This window comes from Sturnira hondurensis, unplaced genomic scaffold (assembly GCF_014824575.4).
Source record: "Sturnira hondurensis isolate 20B ecotype Veracruz unplaced genomic scaffold, ASM1482457v3 Scaffold0021632, whole genome shotgun sequence".
Lineage (NCBI taxonomy): Eukaryota > Metazoa > Chordata > Mammalia > Chiroptera > Phyllostomidae > Sturnira > Sturnira hondurensis.
In genome coordinates this window covers 904,799-918,849 of record NW_028094263.1, presented here as the reverse complement: position 1 = coordinate 918,849, position 14,051 = coordinate 904,799, and the positions used below count along the sequence as shown (strand labels likewise).

The window sequence follows — 14,051 nt, the reverse complement described above, 5'->3', positions numbered from 1 at the left end:
GGGGGGACGCCGTCAGTGAGCATCAGGAGGAGGAATGCTGCCAAGGTGGCTGAGTCAAGGACCCCGAGGTGTGGATGTGAGTCATGCGTCCTGTCTAGACCGGCAGAGTGACCGGCTGCATGACATTGCTAGAGCCACAGAGCCAAGGACTCCACGGCAAAGGGTTCTGTGACGAGCTGTCCCTGTAAGGCCCCAAGCAGCTGTCCCTACCTCTTCTCTATCCCTTTGTTTTCTGAACACAACTCGCTTCTAGGACACACGGACAACTACCTGCCCTGTGGGAGTCTCTATCAACTGGTTACAATATTCACCGCCTGATCTCTACCAACCAAGCCCCCCCTGATATTATTGCTCTTCCTACCCCGGTCACGTCAGACTTAACCACGAGACTTCCTTTCATCAATGAAATTCTAGCGAGGTTGCAGCTCCCAAGCAGAAGCTTTAAGAGCTTCACGTGGCTCTGCCACGACCGTTTTCCAAGATAGGGACTGCAGCTTCCGTGCAGACGACAGAGAACAGGGCCGCAGGCCACCTAGAGTGGGCGGGCGGCGGGTGAGGAAGAAACAAACCTTTTCCGTTGGAAGCCGCTGAGATTTCTGGAGCCGTGTGTCACCGCAGCAGGCAGCGAGCCTCAGGTGAGTCATATGTCCCCCTAACCCTGACCTCAGTCCCTTTTCCCATAAGGTTCATAGGATGAGTTTTTAGCTTCTAGTTTCACACAACAGAACACAACAAAAACTGTTTAGAGACTGTATTACAACATTGGCATCTGTCAACACATCCGAAGCTTTGCATGTGGAGGTCGAGGGCCTGTGTGTCCTTGACCAAACTGATGCTCGCTCGTCCCCCGCAAGCCCGTAGACACCATCCTTGAGGAGAACCACCTACCGACTTCACCCGGTGGCCAATGCCCATGATCAGCTTCCCTTCCTTCTTCATCTTGTTCACAAACTCCATGGGGATGATGCCACTGTCAAAGGCTTTGCTGAACATCTTGGCTGCTGCATCCAGGGCACCCCCAAACCGATCCCCCTGTAGGAGAAGCAAGCCCAAGTTGCCCTGAGCTGTGAGCCCTCTTCCGCTTTGCAGACCGGTCTGGCATGCCCTGAACAGCCTCAGCATGGGCTTTCCCTCTCCAGGGCTCCTCCCAGGACCCTGCTGTGGCCAAGCAGCATGGTGCCAAAGCCCAGCGTCCCTGCCGCGCACCTCCCAGAATGACAGTACTCACGATGGTGAGCAGCCCCGAGGTGAGGCTGGAGACCAGGTCCTTCCCAGCCCGGGCACAGATGATGGTGTTGTGAGCTCCAGACACGGCGGGCCCGTGATCAGCCGTCACCATCAGGCACATCTCAATGAACTGGCAGGAGTACTTGGGCAGCCTGCGGGGGTGACGAAAGTGATGGGGTGGGGGTGGGGCAGAAACAGCGGTGGGCTGCTGAGCAGGAGGCCCACGGACAAGGACCTGCTGCTCCTCTCGCCCACCTCCCTCAACAAGGGCAGCAGCGACCTGCCAAAGCAGGTCTAACGCTGTCACACAACTCCAGGGCTGGAGAAGCCCTGGACTCTGCTGATAACAAATACTGCTTTCAAATACAGAGTCGGCAGCCAGGGTTTGAACCCTCTCCTTCGGTCAGCAGCTGTCGGCACAAGTTGCTGTGCCAGGACCTGACCTGTACGTGTGGCTCTCTACGGACCAGACTGAGGGGGGGGGTCCCCACCCTTTCACAGCGCAGGAGGCCCTCGGCCTCCCCCAGTGTCCATCCTACCAACTAGTGATGAAGAATGTAGTCTGGAGACAGAGATGCAAGAGCAGAATGAAACCTGCTCAGGTGTTACAGCTCACGAACACTTCCCAGGAAGAGCCCAGAGCAGGACTAAGCCCACCTCTCTGCAGGTGAGGGCATGGCACAAACCAAGACTTAGACCTGCCAATCCCAAGCCAGGGCTCTGTGAAACATGTTCCCATTGGCCTCCTTGCCCAGCTGTCAGTCCCAGGGGAGGGCTAAGCTTGGGAGCGGAGAAAATCAATCTTTTCTCACATTCAGGCTAATGACACAAGGTACTTTATGGCTGCTTGGCGATTCTACCAGCCCCACACTCGCTAAGCTGCCAGATCCGCCCAGAACTCCCCCGTTAACCCTCACCTCTCTCTCCCCGCCCCTCTCTCTCAGCCTACATCTACTCCATCCCATGTCTTTATGAGTTCCCCACAGAAAGAGGCTGACCCAAGATTCCTGGCTGAGCCATGCTTTCTCCTTCTCTTGGTTTAGACTGGCTTTTCTGTCCTGGAAGACACAGCAGCCCGAACTTCTTTCCTCTAGCCTCACACTGATCTGTGGCCAGAAAGACTGGCTGACCCCGGACATGCTCCCTAAGGCCGCCCGTCCCCCACTCCCACCAGGGGAAAATCATTACCTCTGAGCCGCAGGGCCCTACCAACTTCTTCCTTGCACACCTCACCTTCTCTGGAACCAGAGGAGGCCGAGGACTCCGCCGATGCCCATCTCCTCCTTGAAGACCTCGGTGATGGGCATGCCGGCGTAGATGAGCTCCTGTCCCCGCTCATCGCAGATGCTGGTCATGAACGAGGCGGGTTTGCGGATCAAGCCCAGCTCCTGAGCAGGAACGGGGGCAGAAGCAAGCAGTGCTGAGGTGACCGGAGACTTCTCCTGGGCCTCCCCACTGTCCGAGCCCCAAGAACCAGCGGCCTGGGAATGCCTTACACTCCGGTGGCCACAAGTTCGGCCACGGCTTCCAGCATGCGGGGCTCGTGGGTCCACTTGCACCTCTCCACCCAGCCTAACAGACAAACTCCAACCCAGGAAGAATCGCACAGCCCCTCCTTGGGTCGCTTAAGGTGCGGAAACCAGGAGTGCCACGCTTCGGCACTGCTCTGTTCTTCCCTGAGCGCGCCAGGCCATCTACGGCTGTTGGTCCACTCCAGCCTCACAAAGGACAATCGTCCCCTGTGCTGCAGCAGTGGCAGTGAGGCCCAGAGCGGCTCAGTGAGCAGCCCCAGGCTGCCTGGCCACGAAATGGAAGAAGGAATCTAAAGGAAAAAATGGCAACACTTCACATACAGCGGCCAACTCACCACCAAAATGTGACAAGGCACATGGCCGTGGATATGGGGATCCCCTCAAGATGTCTTCTACTGGGGTGGGGTGGAGGGGAACTGAGCTCCTGAATCCCCCACTTCCCGAGTTTCAGCACCCAGGGTACCGTCAACCAATGCTGCCCCAGCCCATTTCTTCAACTGTCCCCCCCATGAGCTTTAAAAAAGGCTCTTAACTTACACATAAGTTACGTGTGTACCTTCTCCTTTTTAAAAGTTTCAAACAGAACGGATAAAGTTTTGTTGCCTTTGACCTCCACCCCTTTCTCGGTTTTCGCCTTCGCGTTTGTTAGTTTAGTGGACATCTTTCTGGACTGTTCTCCACTCTTACGCACACACACACAGAATCACGTGGAGAACAGACTGCACTGTTCGGTGTGCGTACCACGGGCACACCGCCCTGTGCTGCGTGTGCCCGATGGGCCGGAGCTCTGCAACATCAGCGCACACAGGCCTGGCTCCTTCCCTCCCCTGCTGGGCCCTGTCCCGCCCACGGGGCGATACCGCCACTTAGCGACTCCTTCACTGCCAACTGTCACCTAGAAAAATATTCTCGAATGTTTCTTTATTCGTATGTGTTAGCATTTCTCTGAAGCAGTTTTCTAGACATGGAATCACTGGGCCACAAGGTAGGCACCCTTTTAAATTTGCTTCCCGTCACCGACTGCCCGTCAAAAAGGCTGTCGCAGTTTCCGGGCGCACCGCCCCCTCACAGCCACACAGACGCAACATGCTGCGGAAGGAGGTCTCTGTATCCCTGCTGGCCTGAGAGGGAAAAGTTGGGATCACAGTTTTTACTTTGGTTCCTTTTATAACGAGTGAAGCTGAGCATTTTTTCCTGTTGAAAGGCCCTTCCTTTCCTACCCGTTTTTCTATTTGGGTCTTTCCCCTGCTGGGAACTGGCCTGCAACCCAGGCATGTGCCCTGACTGGGAATCGAACCGTGATCCTCTGATTCACAGGCCCGTGCTCAATCCACTGAGCTATACCAGCCAGGGCTAACTGGGACTTTAAAAAAAATGATTTCTAAGAGTTCTTACATATCAAGAAAATGAGCTCTTTATCCACCCTCCTCAAACAAAAAGGTCGAGTGGACACTCTGCTTCACCCTGAAGTCTCTTAGGAAGCACAAACAACTACAGGGGACATGGTCTGTCCCAGCCCCCGTTTCCAGGTCAGGCCAGCTGCCTGTGGGAAGCACGCACTGCCCCTGCCCTCTGGGACCCTGCCCACAAGCTCCAGCACAGGAGGAGGTGGATCCCAGAGTCAGTAACCCACTTTCTCCTTAGTCCTCGGAGAAGCCTCCCCTAGGGGGCGTGGTCTAGAGCCCAGACCAGTGGTCACACGGTTGCTCCAACTAGTAGGGCAGGTCTGGTTTCCAAGGGTTCAAGGCAATCAGCCCACGTCTCCCTTGCCCACACTCTTAGGGACGCACATGGCACCTACCCTGGCCCAGGAGTAGTCCATCGGCACCGTGGGGGGAGGCACCTCCTGTGCAGGTACGATGGCCCCTTTGGCCACGAGATCCTCGTACACAGACCTGGGGGGTGGGGGAAGGGCATGAGAAAAGACACCCATGTGGACCCTCGTCTTCTCAGCTCCTTTATGCCGTCCCAGAAACGCTCCCCCATCTAACCCAAACACTTCCGTTTTCCTCCTCGGCGCTCCCTTCCTGCCAGTGGCTTGCTTCTCCCAGTTACATTCCCAAGAACTAAATGAAAACAGGTTCTGGCCAAGACTCTCCTGAATGGGGCTCTAGAGAAAGCTGAACCTGGAGGTCAGGTAAGGACAGAGAGGAGGAACGGGAAGAAACAACAGGATATTCACTAACTCCACCCAGCAGGTAGAGGTGACACTTTCTAAATGCTTCTACGTTCACCTCTCATTTACGGCTAACCAAGCAGAAAGGTTAAGAAACCAGACATGTTTTGTTTAACACTGGCCTGAATGGCCTGTAACTGCGGCTTCTGCAAACAAAATAGCAGCTGCTGAGAGGGACCAGGAACATCGGACACCTCCATGTTACAGAGGCCGCTGCCCACAGGAGGGGTGTGGAAAGGGAGGGCGTGGCTGGCATCCCACCCAAGTTCCACTTACTGGATGATTTCTCCAAGTTCATCGAAGCTCCGAGGCACAAACACTCCTGCCTCCTTCAAAGCCTGGTTCTTGGCTACTGCAGTTTCAGAAGCCTGGTTGGCACACGCTCCAGCGTGGCCAAACTGTACCTGGAGAGCAAAGGAGAGCGGCGTGACTGGGCTTGCTAATCCCTGAAATAGAACAAGGGCTCCTGGGAAATACCAGCACTCATCCCAGGCCGGACCCTGCTAAACACTCCTGTTACATCCCTTCATGCAGTCCCAAGCAGGCTCACCAAGCAGCTATCATGGAGGACTCCTTGTACAGATGAGGAAACTGAGGCACACAGACATTCACGGGCTCACTGAAGGTCACACAGCTGTGCACTGGAGCTGGGATATTTTCAAAGCCTGGCTGCCCAAACCCTCCATTTGGCTCCCCCTGGGGCAGCCGTCGGGGGAGGGAGGAGAGGGCTTAGTTCTGAGTAACAGGTGGGAAGTGCCGTTACAAACTGGCCACCTGAGGCCACAGTGAGCTCACAGACACGATCTGTCCATCCTACACACGCTTTTTGTGAAGTAGATACCAGTATTAAAGAGTAAAGAGATTTCACATATAAGTACTGATTCCCAGCTTCTTTGGAAGCCAGACTTTGCACCCATACAGCAACGTGACTTGGAGCCAATGAGTGACCGCCACCTTTTCTTCCTCAGAAGGAAGAAAAACCAATGTTTCTGACAAAGCCATGGGGGAAACCAGTTAACCCAGTGAGACCTCCGGTACAAAAACCCTGGCTTAGGAAGGGGGTGGCGGGTCATGAGAATCACATCTAACCCGTTTAAATACCACTCACTATATCCAGGCACCTTTCTGAGAGCTCTCTTCAGTACCTGTAACTGTTTCTTTAAAAAAAGAAAATGGAAAGCCAAGGAGTAAAGCAACCTGCCCAAGGCCACACAGACACGGTGCAGTAGCACATGAACCCAGGCACTTGGCCTCTGACCGTGCTCTTAACCAGGAGACTAAGGAGCCGTGAGTGTTATACATTCTCTGTAGGACTTAATCTGCGCGGTGAATGGGGTGGGAAGAGGTTCCGTATTCCAATAAACTTAGAAAATGCGTGGGCCAAGGCAGCGAAACAAACAAATTTCTTTAACTCAGAGATTTCTTACAACGCAAACACAAAATGCTGAAAGGGAGAGACAGGTTCCACGGCATGTTGACAATTTATAAAAGCCCTTCGCTTTCCTGTTTTTGGAGGACCACCGCACAGGGCTCACGCTTCATGGAGCAAACTTCTGAACAACGCCACCCACCTAATAAACCCCGATCTCTACTCCCACTCCCCAGTTTTTAATTCGGTTTTCCCCAAGGAATCGTCCCAGTGTGCCAATCGGTGGAGATTTATCTAATCTCCTCCACAGGGTGGAAAGTTCTGCAAGGTCATGTGAATTCAAACAGAAGCTAGGCAGTCGCTGTATTGTATTTGCTATGCTTAAGATTTGGTAAGTCTTAGCAATTCACTAAAAAGTGAAACCAAAACACCCCTTTAGCACCTGCCCACCCATGGGGGTGATGATCGGTGCCCAGCCAGAAACAGAGGAGCAAGGTCCCTGCCCTCCTGGAGGTGTCCCAGGTGGGGGGGCGGGGGCGGTGGCGGCAACGCAAAGGGGTTAGGAGAAACAATGGAGGGGGAGGCAGGAATTATTTTTGGCTGCTGGGGTGGAGGAGAAAGTGGTCGAGAAGAAAGTCAGAACCCTGGCTGGTGTGACTCAGTGCTTAACTGTGTGAACCAAAGGGTCGCCGGTTTGATTCCCAGTCAGGGCACGTGCCTGAGCTGCAGGCCAGGTCCCCAGTGGGGGGTACAGCGGAAGGCAACCGCACATGGATGTTTCTCTCCCTCTCTTCCCCACTCGCTAAGATAAATAAATAATCTTACAAAGAAAAAAAGAGAAGAAACAGCTTCATGAAATAAGAACTAAAAGGGAATAGTTGCTAAGACCTGTATGTGCTAAGCATTTACAATTACTTATTTAATCAACCATTCCTATTTGGCAGCTCATTGTAAAGGTCCAGAAAGGCCGCATGGCCTGCCCACGCCACCCGGGCCCACCAACACCTGGCGCCAAAGCCTGGGAAAGCAGAGCTCACCCCTGAAGGGCAAGCAGGGTTCCACCATCTACCCACTCCTGCTTCATCTACTTGAAAAGAACAAACACACGCACAGAGCTGATACCTATCAAAACGGGTATTGTAAATATTTACCCCACCCTGCCCTTTATTGGACTGAACAAATCTTAAACTTCTCCTGTATCAACACATGGAAACCCCCTCCCCCTTTTCCGACCCACCCGCTTCCCCCGAGTGCCTGGGCCGTGGTGGCCCAGCGCCTTCCCCGCGGGCATGCAGGCCGTTCCGACACTGCGGTGAAGCCTTATACGCTACTTTGAACTGCTCTTTGCACGCACACCCATACGGAAATGCATAGGGATGGAACTGCCGGTTCAAAGGACACGTAACTTTCCAACGGGACAAACGTTGCCACTCTGAGGTGGGCAGGGATCTGACGGGGAAAGGCAAGCATTCTGGGGCTTGCTAGCAGGAAGAACCGAGGGTGTCGGCACCGGGATGGTCACTGTTGCCAAAGCCTTGAAGGCCAGGTTTGATCGTCTCGTACACACAACACAAGGACGAGGCCTCTCGCTCAGAGCCTGCTCGGGGACATGCCGGACGCACTCCATGCCAGCGCACACGCGCCCTACACCATATCATGTCATGTGTGGAACAAACCTTTCCGTCTACGGTCTCTGCCTGCATAGTCCATCTCACCAGGCGCCTTCCCAGCTCCGCAGGAGCAGCAAGTCCACTCCCTCCCCAGCCTCCTTTTGGCCCAGCCAAATTCTTCTCAGTGAAGCCACCTCAACTCTCCAGACAGCAGGTCACTCCCGCTCCAGTAGGTACTCCAAGACTGGTTCTTGCCTTCATCTGCCACTGAGTTAGTCCCCTCCCATTGCATTTAAGCTCCTAGAGAGCAGGGCCCCAGCTAGACCTTGCAGTAACCCAGCGAGCAATAGGCGTGTGTGGGAGAAGCTAGCTGCCCGTAAGATGCCGGTTTGCCTCCCCACCCGGAGGTGATGTGTACTGGCCGTACCTCAGAGGAGAACATGGTGGCACAGGTCCCGATGCACCAGCAGACCACGGGCTTGGTGATGCGGCCCTCCTTGACGCTCCGGCAGATCTTATACTCCTCCGTACCCCCTATCTGCCGAGGAACGGGAAACATGGAAAAGCCTGTGAGCTGCAGGCACCCACTCTGCACGGCTGCGGCACCGCAGCTGGAAAATCTGCCCTCCTGCTATCACCGCGGCAGGCAAATCTGCCCCGGGGCAGGCAGGAGCCAGAGCCTCATCTCAGCTAGAAAATGAGGGCACTTGGGCTTGGCCCAAACATCCTGGAAGAGGGAGAGGCTGCATGGAAGAATTGCGAAGGGACAGAGGGGCCTACGACAGTCCCTGGGTCTCCTCCTTCCTAACTTAAGGTAAGGTGATTTAGGACAAGCCCGGTCAGAGGCACAGCCACGGCACAGGATGGGGTTACAGGACTCTCCCAAAATGACACTTTTCACTTCTTCCTCCAGCTACCCACTGCCCAGCAGGCAAGTCCATGGTCAGCCATACAAAGCTTCCTTTCCTACTGGCACTAAGACGCCTTGTGCCACCGAGAGGCAAAAACCCCTTTCTTAGGAAAAAGCAGTGTTAAAAGCAACCACCCCTGGGTCCCATAGGCTAAGGGGTGCGATTATCAGGGACAGTCACCTTAAGTTACATGCAACCAAAATGTAGGAATTTTTAAATCACTGGTGTCATATGTAACTTTACCTACCAAACTAAAGAGCTTTTTTCTGTAACTCACCTCTCCAAGAACCACAATCATTTTGACTCCTGGAGTGTCCTGGTACCGCAACACGTGATCCATGAACGTGGAGCCAGGGTACCTGGTGAGGGCAGGGAGGGCACACGGGATCAGCAGGTGGCTTGGGGAAGTGTGTGCTCAGGTGTGCAGGTATGCGAGGCACGTAAACACTGTGGGGTTTTCATGGGGGTGGATGCCCACGGAGGGTCCAGAGATGCCTTAGGAATAATGGGCGTTGGCTGGGGGAAGGAGCACACGGATCACAAGGGAAGAGAAGAAAAGAGAAGGAAGAAGAGTTGATAAGCCCGGAGAGGTTTGTCTGGTGGTAAGGGTACCTGGAGAGCACATATGTGGTGGTTTTAAAACATGTCCACAAATTCTTTTCAAAAGGTGGAACCTCACGCCTCTCCTCTGACACCAGGATGGATTTAATTTATGAACAAAACATGGCCAGCGTGACTCTACGATACTGACTTCCAAGGCTGGGTCACAAAAAAGAACAGATTTTTCTGACCCTTTCTCTTGAATTGCTCCCTCTGGGGCAAGCCCTGAGCCACGTCACCTGGACACTAAGCAGCCTGTGGAGAGGGCACAGACAAGAGCCACCTGGCCAGCCACGTGGATAAGCCCCTCTGGCCTCGGGCCTCCCTCCAGCTGACTGCAATCTGGAGGACCAAGGTTTAGTCACTCCCCTAAAGAACTGGACAGGAAGTCCTTCCTCAGCCAGGTGACCCACCTGAAATGATGTGGAAGAGCCAGAGACTGACAAGGTGACTCTGTCTCCCCGCAGCTTTCTGCTTGCAGCCTAAACAGTAGCAGCAGTAACAGTCACAGTCATAGTGCCAACCGGCAATGGCTGGCGTCCACGAAGGTGCTAGGGACTACTGACCACTGTTCCCTCGGACAAAAATGGGACGACGTGTAAAACGGGAAATGCACACGTTGCTCTCTGCCCCTGGCTCCAGACCCAGAGCTTCCCCACCCTCGGGATCTCTCCTGAGTGTGCTGGGGCTGCTGAGCGCCTCTTGTCCCAGAGTTTGATCTTTGACTTGGTTCCTGACACCGGGCTCCTACATTTTCATTTCCTGAGCAACGTGTGTGGTGGAAGGCCCTAAATCCCTTAGAATTTACTGGGTGACAGAAGTATCTTCTACTCTAATGAGGCAACTCTTGGTGGGCTCCTTGCAGGTCCTGGATGGGAGCTGGTCACCAGAAAGACCGGGCCATGATTAGAAGCCTGGAACTTTCAGCCCCACCCTGCATCCAGCGGAGAGGGAAGAGGGGCTGACGACTGAATTAATCAGAAATCATACCTACACGATGAAGCCTCCATAAAAGTCCCCGAATAAGCGGACTGAAACTTGTGGGCTGCTGGCCAGACATGGGAATGTGATAGTAGCAGAGAGTAAAGGAATAGTGTTTTTCCTTTCGCTATTATTAGCTACAGTACACACTTACTGAGTACTCATGAAGTGCCAGCCCATAATACGTTAGCCTCTTTATAATATATGACCTCACTTAATCCTCCCACCAACTCCACGAAGTGGGCACTATTATTTTACCCATTGAGGATGGAGGTTTGGGGGTACAGGGTAAGTAACCCGTCCGGGGAAACTGGGATTGGAACCCCTTTCGTCTGATCTCAGAATCAGTCCTGCTCATCACAGCACTCTGCTGCCCCCCTATGGCCACCTCAGGCAGTAAACAGATCTACCCCACAGGCCCAGATGCCTTTGAAACTCCTTTCCCTCTATTTTCTAGTCTTTATGCCCATGTTGGTCCTGAGACAAGAGTGGATATGCCCCATTTTATGGACTTAAGATAACATTCCTACCTGAAACTAAGATAATATTGAATGTCGACTGCCATTGGAAAAACAAACAAGACAATAAAAAACAACAACAGAGAAAGAAAGAAAGAAAGAAACAAACAAACAAAGAAAAAGAAACATCATTATGTGCCAGGAGGAACTTGGCGGCAGCAGGCAGTATGGAGGCCCCCTTGGCCCTTAGCTGATCACCTGTCCCCGCCTATGGCCACGCCCTCATAGACGCCATCTGTGGTCCTGGAGATGATGTTGTTGAGCTCGTTGGACATGCCCCCGGAACGCGAGACATAGGCCACGCTGCCAGGACGGTAGAGCTTGGAGGCCAGGATGTTGTCCAGCATCCCGCCTGTATTCCCGATCTTAAAGCACCCGGGCTTGATGCCTCCAACCTGCAGGGGCAGAAACGGCGGTCGGGGGGGAAGGGGGCACACAGCTGAGCACACAGCTCCGGGGACTCGCCGAGCCCGGCACTGCCAGCCCACCCCGCTCTCGCGTGGGGAGGAAACGGCCGGGGGAGCTGGCATCGGTCTCCTGCTTCAGCAGGACCTCTTCTCTCCCTCAACAGACACTACACAGAAAACAGCAAGCTTCGTTCGTAAAACATGGCTTACTGCCGATGGGTACACTCAGGGTTATGTCACCTTCTCTGCTCCACAAGAGTGACAACCCCCAGTATAGGGGTCCGACAGGTGTGTACCTCTGCTCAAAACCACCCGCTGCCTCTGAGACAGGAGGCCCTTCTGTTTTCACGTCACATAAATGTCAACGAGACAACTAAGTAGAAACTGCTGCCACACTCGGGCCAGACAGTGGGCTGGAGAGAAAGCCCGGGGACTGGGGAGTGGGCAGGGAAGACGGAGCCATCTCCGACTCTCATCTAGGGGCCAGCCAACTTTCCTATAAAGGATCAAACAGCATGTTAGGCTCTGTCAAAACAGTCGCAGAGCAATCGCACCCTATAGGAAGAGCTTTAGGTCCAAAATAAAGCCTCCAAAGAGAGGCCTCACCTTCTCCTTCGGGTCACAGTCAAAGGAACAATCAAAGACTGAGATGCCGAACGAGAGGAGGCAAACACTTAAGCCAAGAATCCGCATGTCAGCCCCTGACACTGTAAAGGCGACACGAGCTGGAGAGAGAGCCCTTCAAAAACTAACTGGAAATGGACAGACTGGCTTTCAGGAGGTGCCCCTAAACCTTTTCAACTCAGGAGACAGAAGAATCCACATGGGAGTCTCCTGAGAGCCCAGACCTTCGAAAAACAGCCTTGAATGCAGAAGGCGTTCTGGAGGGGACACTCACGGTGGCGGGTCCGATGATGGTCACGCCCTTCTGGTCCGCCTTCTTGATCAGCTTCCTCGTGAGGGCCTCCGGGATGCCTTCGGCTATAATGGCGATGGTCCGGATCTAAAGGGAAAAAAGCAGTGCCTCCTCGCTAACTTCTCTCCTCGGGTGGGACAAGGACGCAGCAACTGCACAAGAAAGAACCCTCCACACTCCTCCCATGTGCCGTTCCAGGCTCTAAGAACAAAGGGACATTAACGACACACACCCCTTCTTCCCACAGGTCTCGGTTCCTATGCTGATCGCACCAGCCCTCCTAGAGTCAGAGCTGCGGTATACTCTCCCATCCCCAATGCACAGGACTCAGGTACCTGTGCCCACCCGCTCACAACGTAGCTGTCTATGGCTTTCTCCGTGGCGCCCTCCGAGTCCCTAACTCTATGTCCCCAGAACACAGAGCCCATGACAGAAACGAGCTGCTGCCACACTCGGGCCAGAGAGTGGGCTGGAGAGAAAGCCCGGGGACTGGGGAGTGGGCAGGGAAGACCGAGCCATCTCCGACTCTCATCTAGGGGCCAGCCAACTTTCCTATAAAGGATCAAACTGCATGTTAGGCTCTGTCAATCCTGTGGTGTCTGTGGCAACTAAACTGCCTTTGTAGCATGAAAGGGCCATGGACAACACATAAATGAATGAGCATAGCCACATTCTGACCAAATTTTATTCGCAGGAGGAAGTGGAGGACTAGTCTGGCCCTTGAGCTGCGCTTTGCCAACCTCTGACCTGGACTAAAAAACCCAGCTCATTTCCAGCACAGGTGCCTGCACCTTCGCCTCATCAGATACCCAAACCGGTTTATCTTCTCCAGCCTGGCACTGAACCACGCCGGTCCGGGACCAGACAGTAATTCTGGGAAAAGAATCAATATCCTATTCTATCCGGGGAGTGGAGTGGGGGGGTGTGTGTCTTAGAAATCAGTAACAAAGAAGACAAACATCTCAATAGAAAAAAAAATAGGGGAAGCCAAATCATAGACTAAAAATGGCCAATAAATGTTTTTAAAAGCTCATTGTAATGATTAGTGTGACAATGAAACAGAACGCCTCTCAGTTGGCCAACCGCACGTGTGTAAAATCTGAGCACGCAGTGTGGGCACGAGCACTGAGAAACAGGCGCCTCACACCCCTGATGGGGTCCGTCTCCGCGCAGCTTTTCCAGGGGCGCCCGGCCGGCACGGACCAGGGGCGTTGGAATCTGCCCGCTCTGATGCAGCGGTCTGATTTCTAGACATTTATTCTGGGGAAGTAACTGGGACATATCCAAATTACTCCAAGATGCTCATCACCAGACTTGACAAAGCAAAGCTGCTGCTACCAATAAATATTGATTGCCGTGGAAACAGTAACCGAAGAAAATGGATAGTTCTGTAAAATATTACTCCATTTGGTTGACTCCAGGAAAAGGTACGGATAAGAAAGTACTCAAAAAGAGCAGCTGTGTTTCGGGCAATGGGGCTTGAGGTATTTCTTTCTTACATTTATCAGTAATTACATTTGCCCTATAACATGTAACGATTATATGAGGAAGTACTTCCGAGTCTGTTCTTAAAGCCGGGCGAGGACAGCACAGAGAGACGAGGGCAGCTGACCCTGACCCGGCTCTTTGCTGGCCCAGGCGCGCGGCCAGCCCACCCCCAGGTTACCGCCCCGCCTTCTGAAGATCAAGTGTCTCCAGCCATTTTCACCCAGATCAGCGGCCAGTCCCAAGTCCTGGCCATTTGTCCCAGGTGGCAGTGACCCTGGATGCCCCTCAGGAGCTCTCCCCAACGCCCCCTCTGCCC

At 53.7% G+C, this 14,051-nt stretch overlaps 1 protein-coding gene across 3 annotated transcripts in view; it reads right to left on the bottom strand.

Moving 5' to 3' along the window:
* The window catches only part of ACLY (ATP citrate lyase), a 40,545-nt gene that overhangs the window by 5,262 nt on the left and 21,232 nt on the right, over window positions 1-14,051 (bottom strand). For all 3 annotated transcript variants that reach the window (XM_037033473.1, XM_037033472.1, XM_037033474.1), the window contains 9 exons: window positions 12,230-12,334; window positions 11,123-11,319; window positions 9,103-9,184; window positions 8,342-8,452; window positions 5,212-5,339; window positions 4,561-4,654; window positions 2,461-2,615; window positions 1,229-1,379; window positions 889-1,032 (listed from right to left, as the gene is read on the bottom strand). In XM_037033473.1, coding sequence (XP_036889368.1) covers window positions 889-1,032; window positions 1,229-1,379; window positions 2,461-2,615; window positions 4,561-4,654; window positions 5,212-5,339; window positions 8,342-8,452; window positions 9,103-9,184; window positions 11,123-11,319; window positions 12,230-12,334 — 1,167 coding nt within the window. The remainder of the gene's footprint in view (window positions 1-888; window positions 1,033-1,228; window positions 1,380-2,460; window positions 2,616-4,560; window positions 4,655-5,211; window positions 5,340-8,341; window positions 8,453-9,102; window positions 9,185-11,122; window positions 11,320-12,229; window positions 12,335-14,051) is intronic.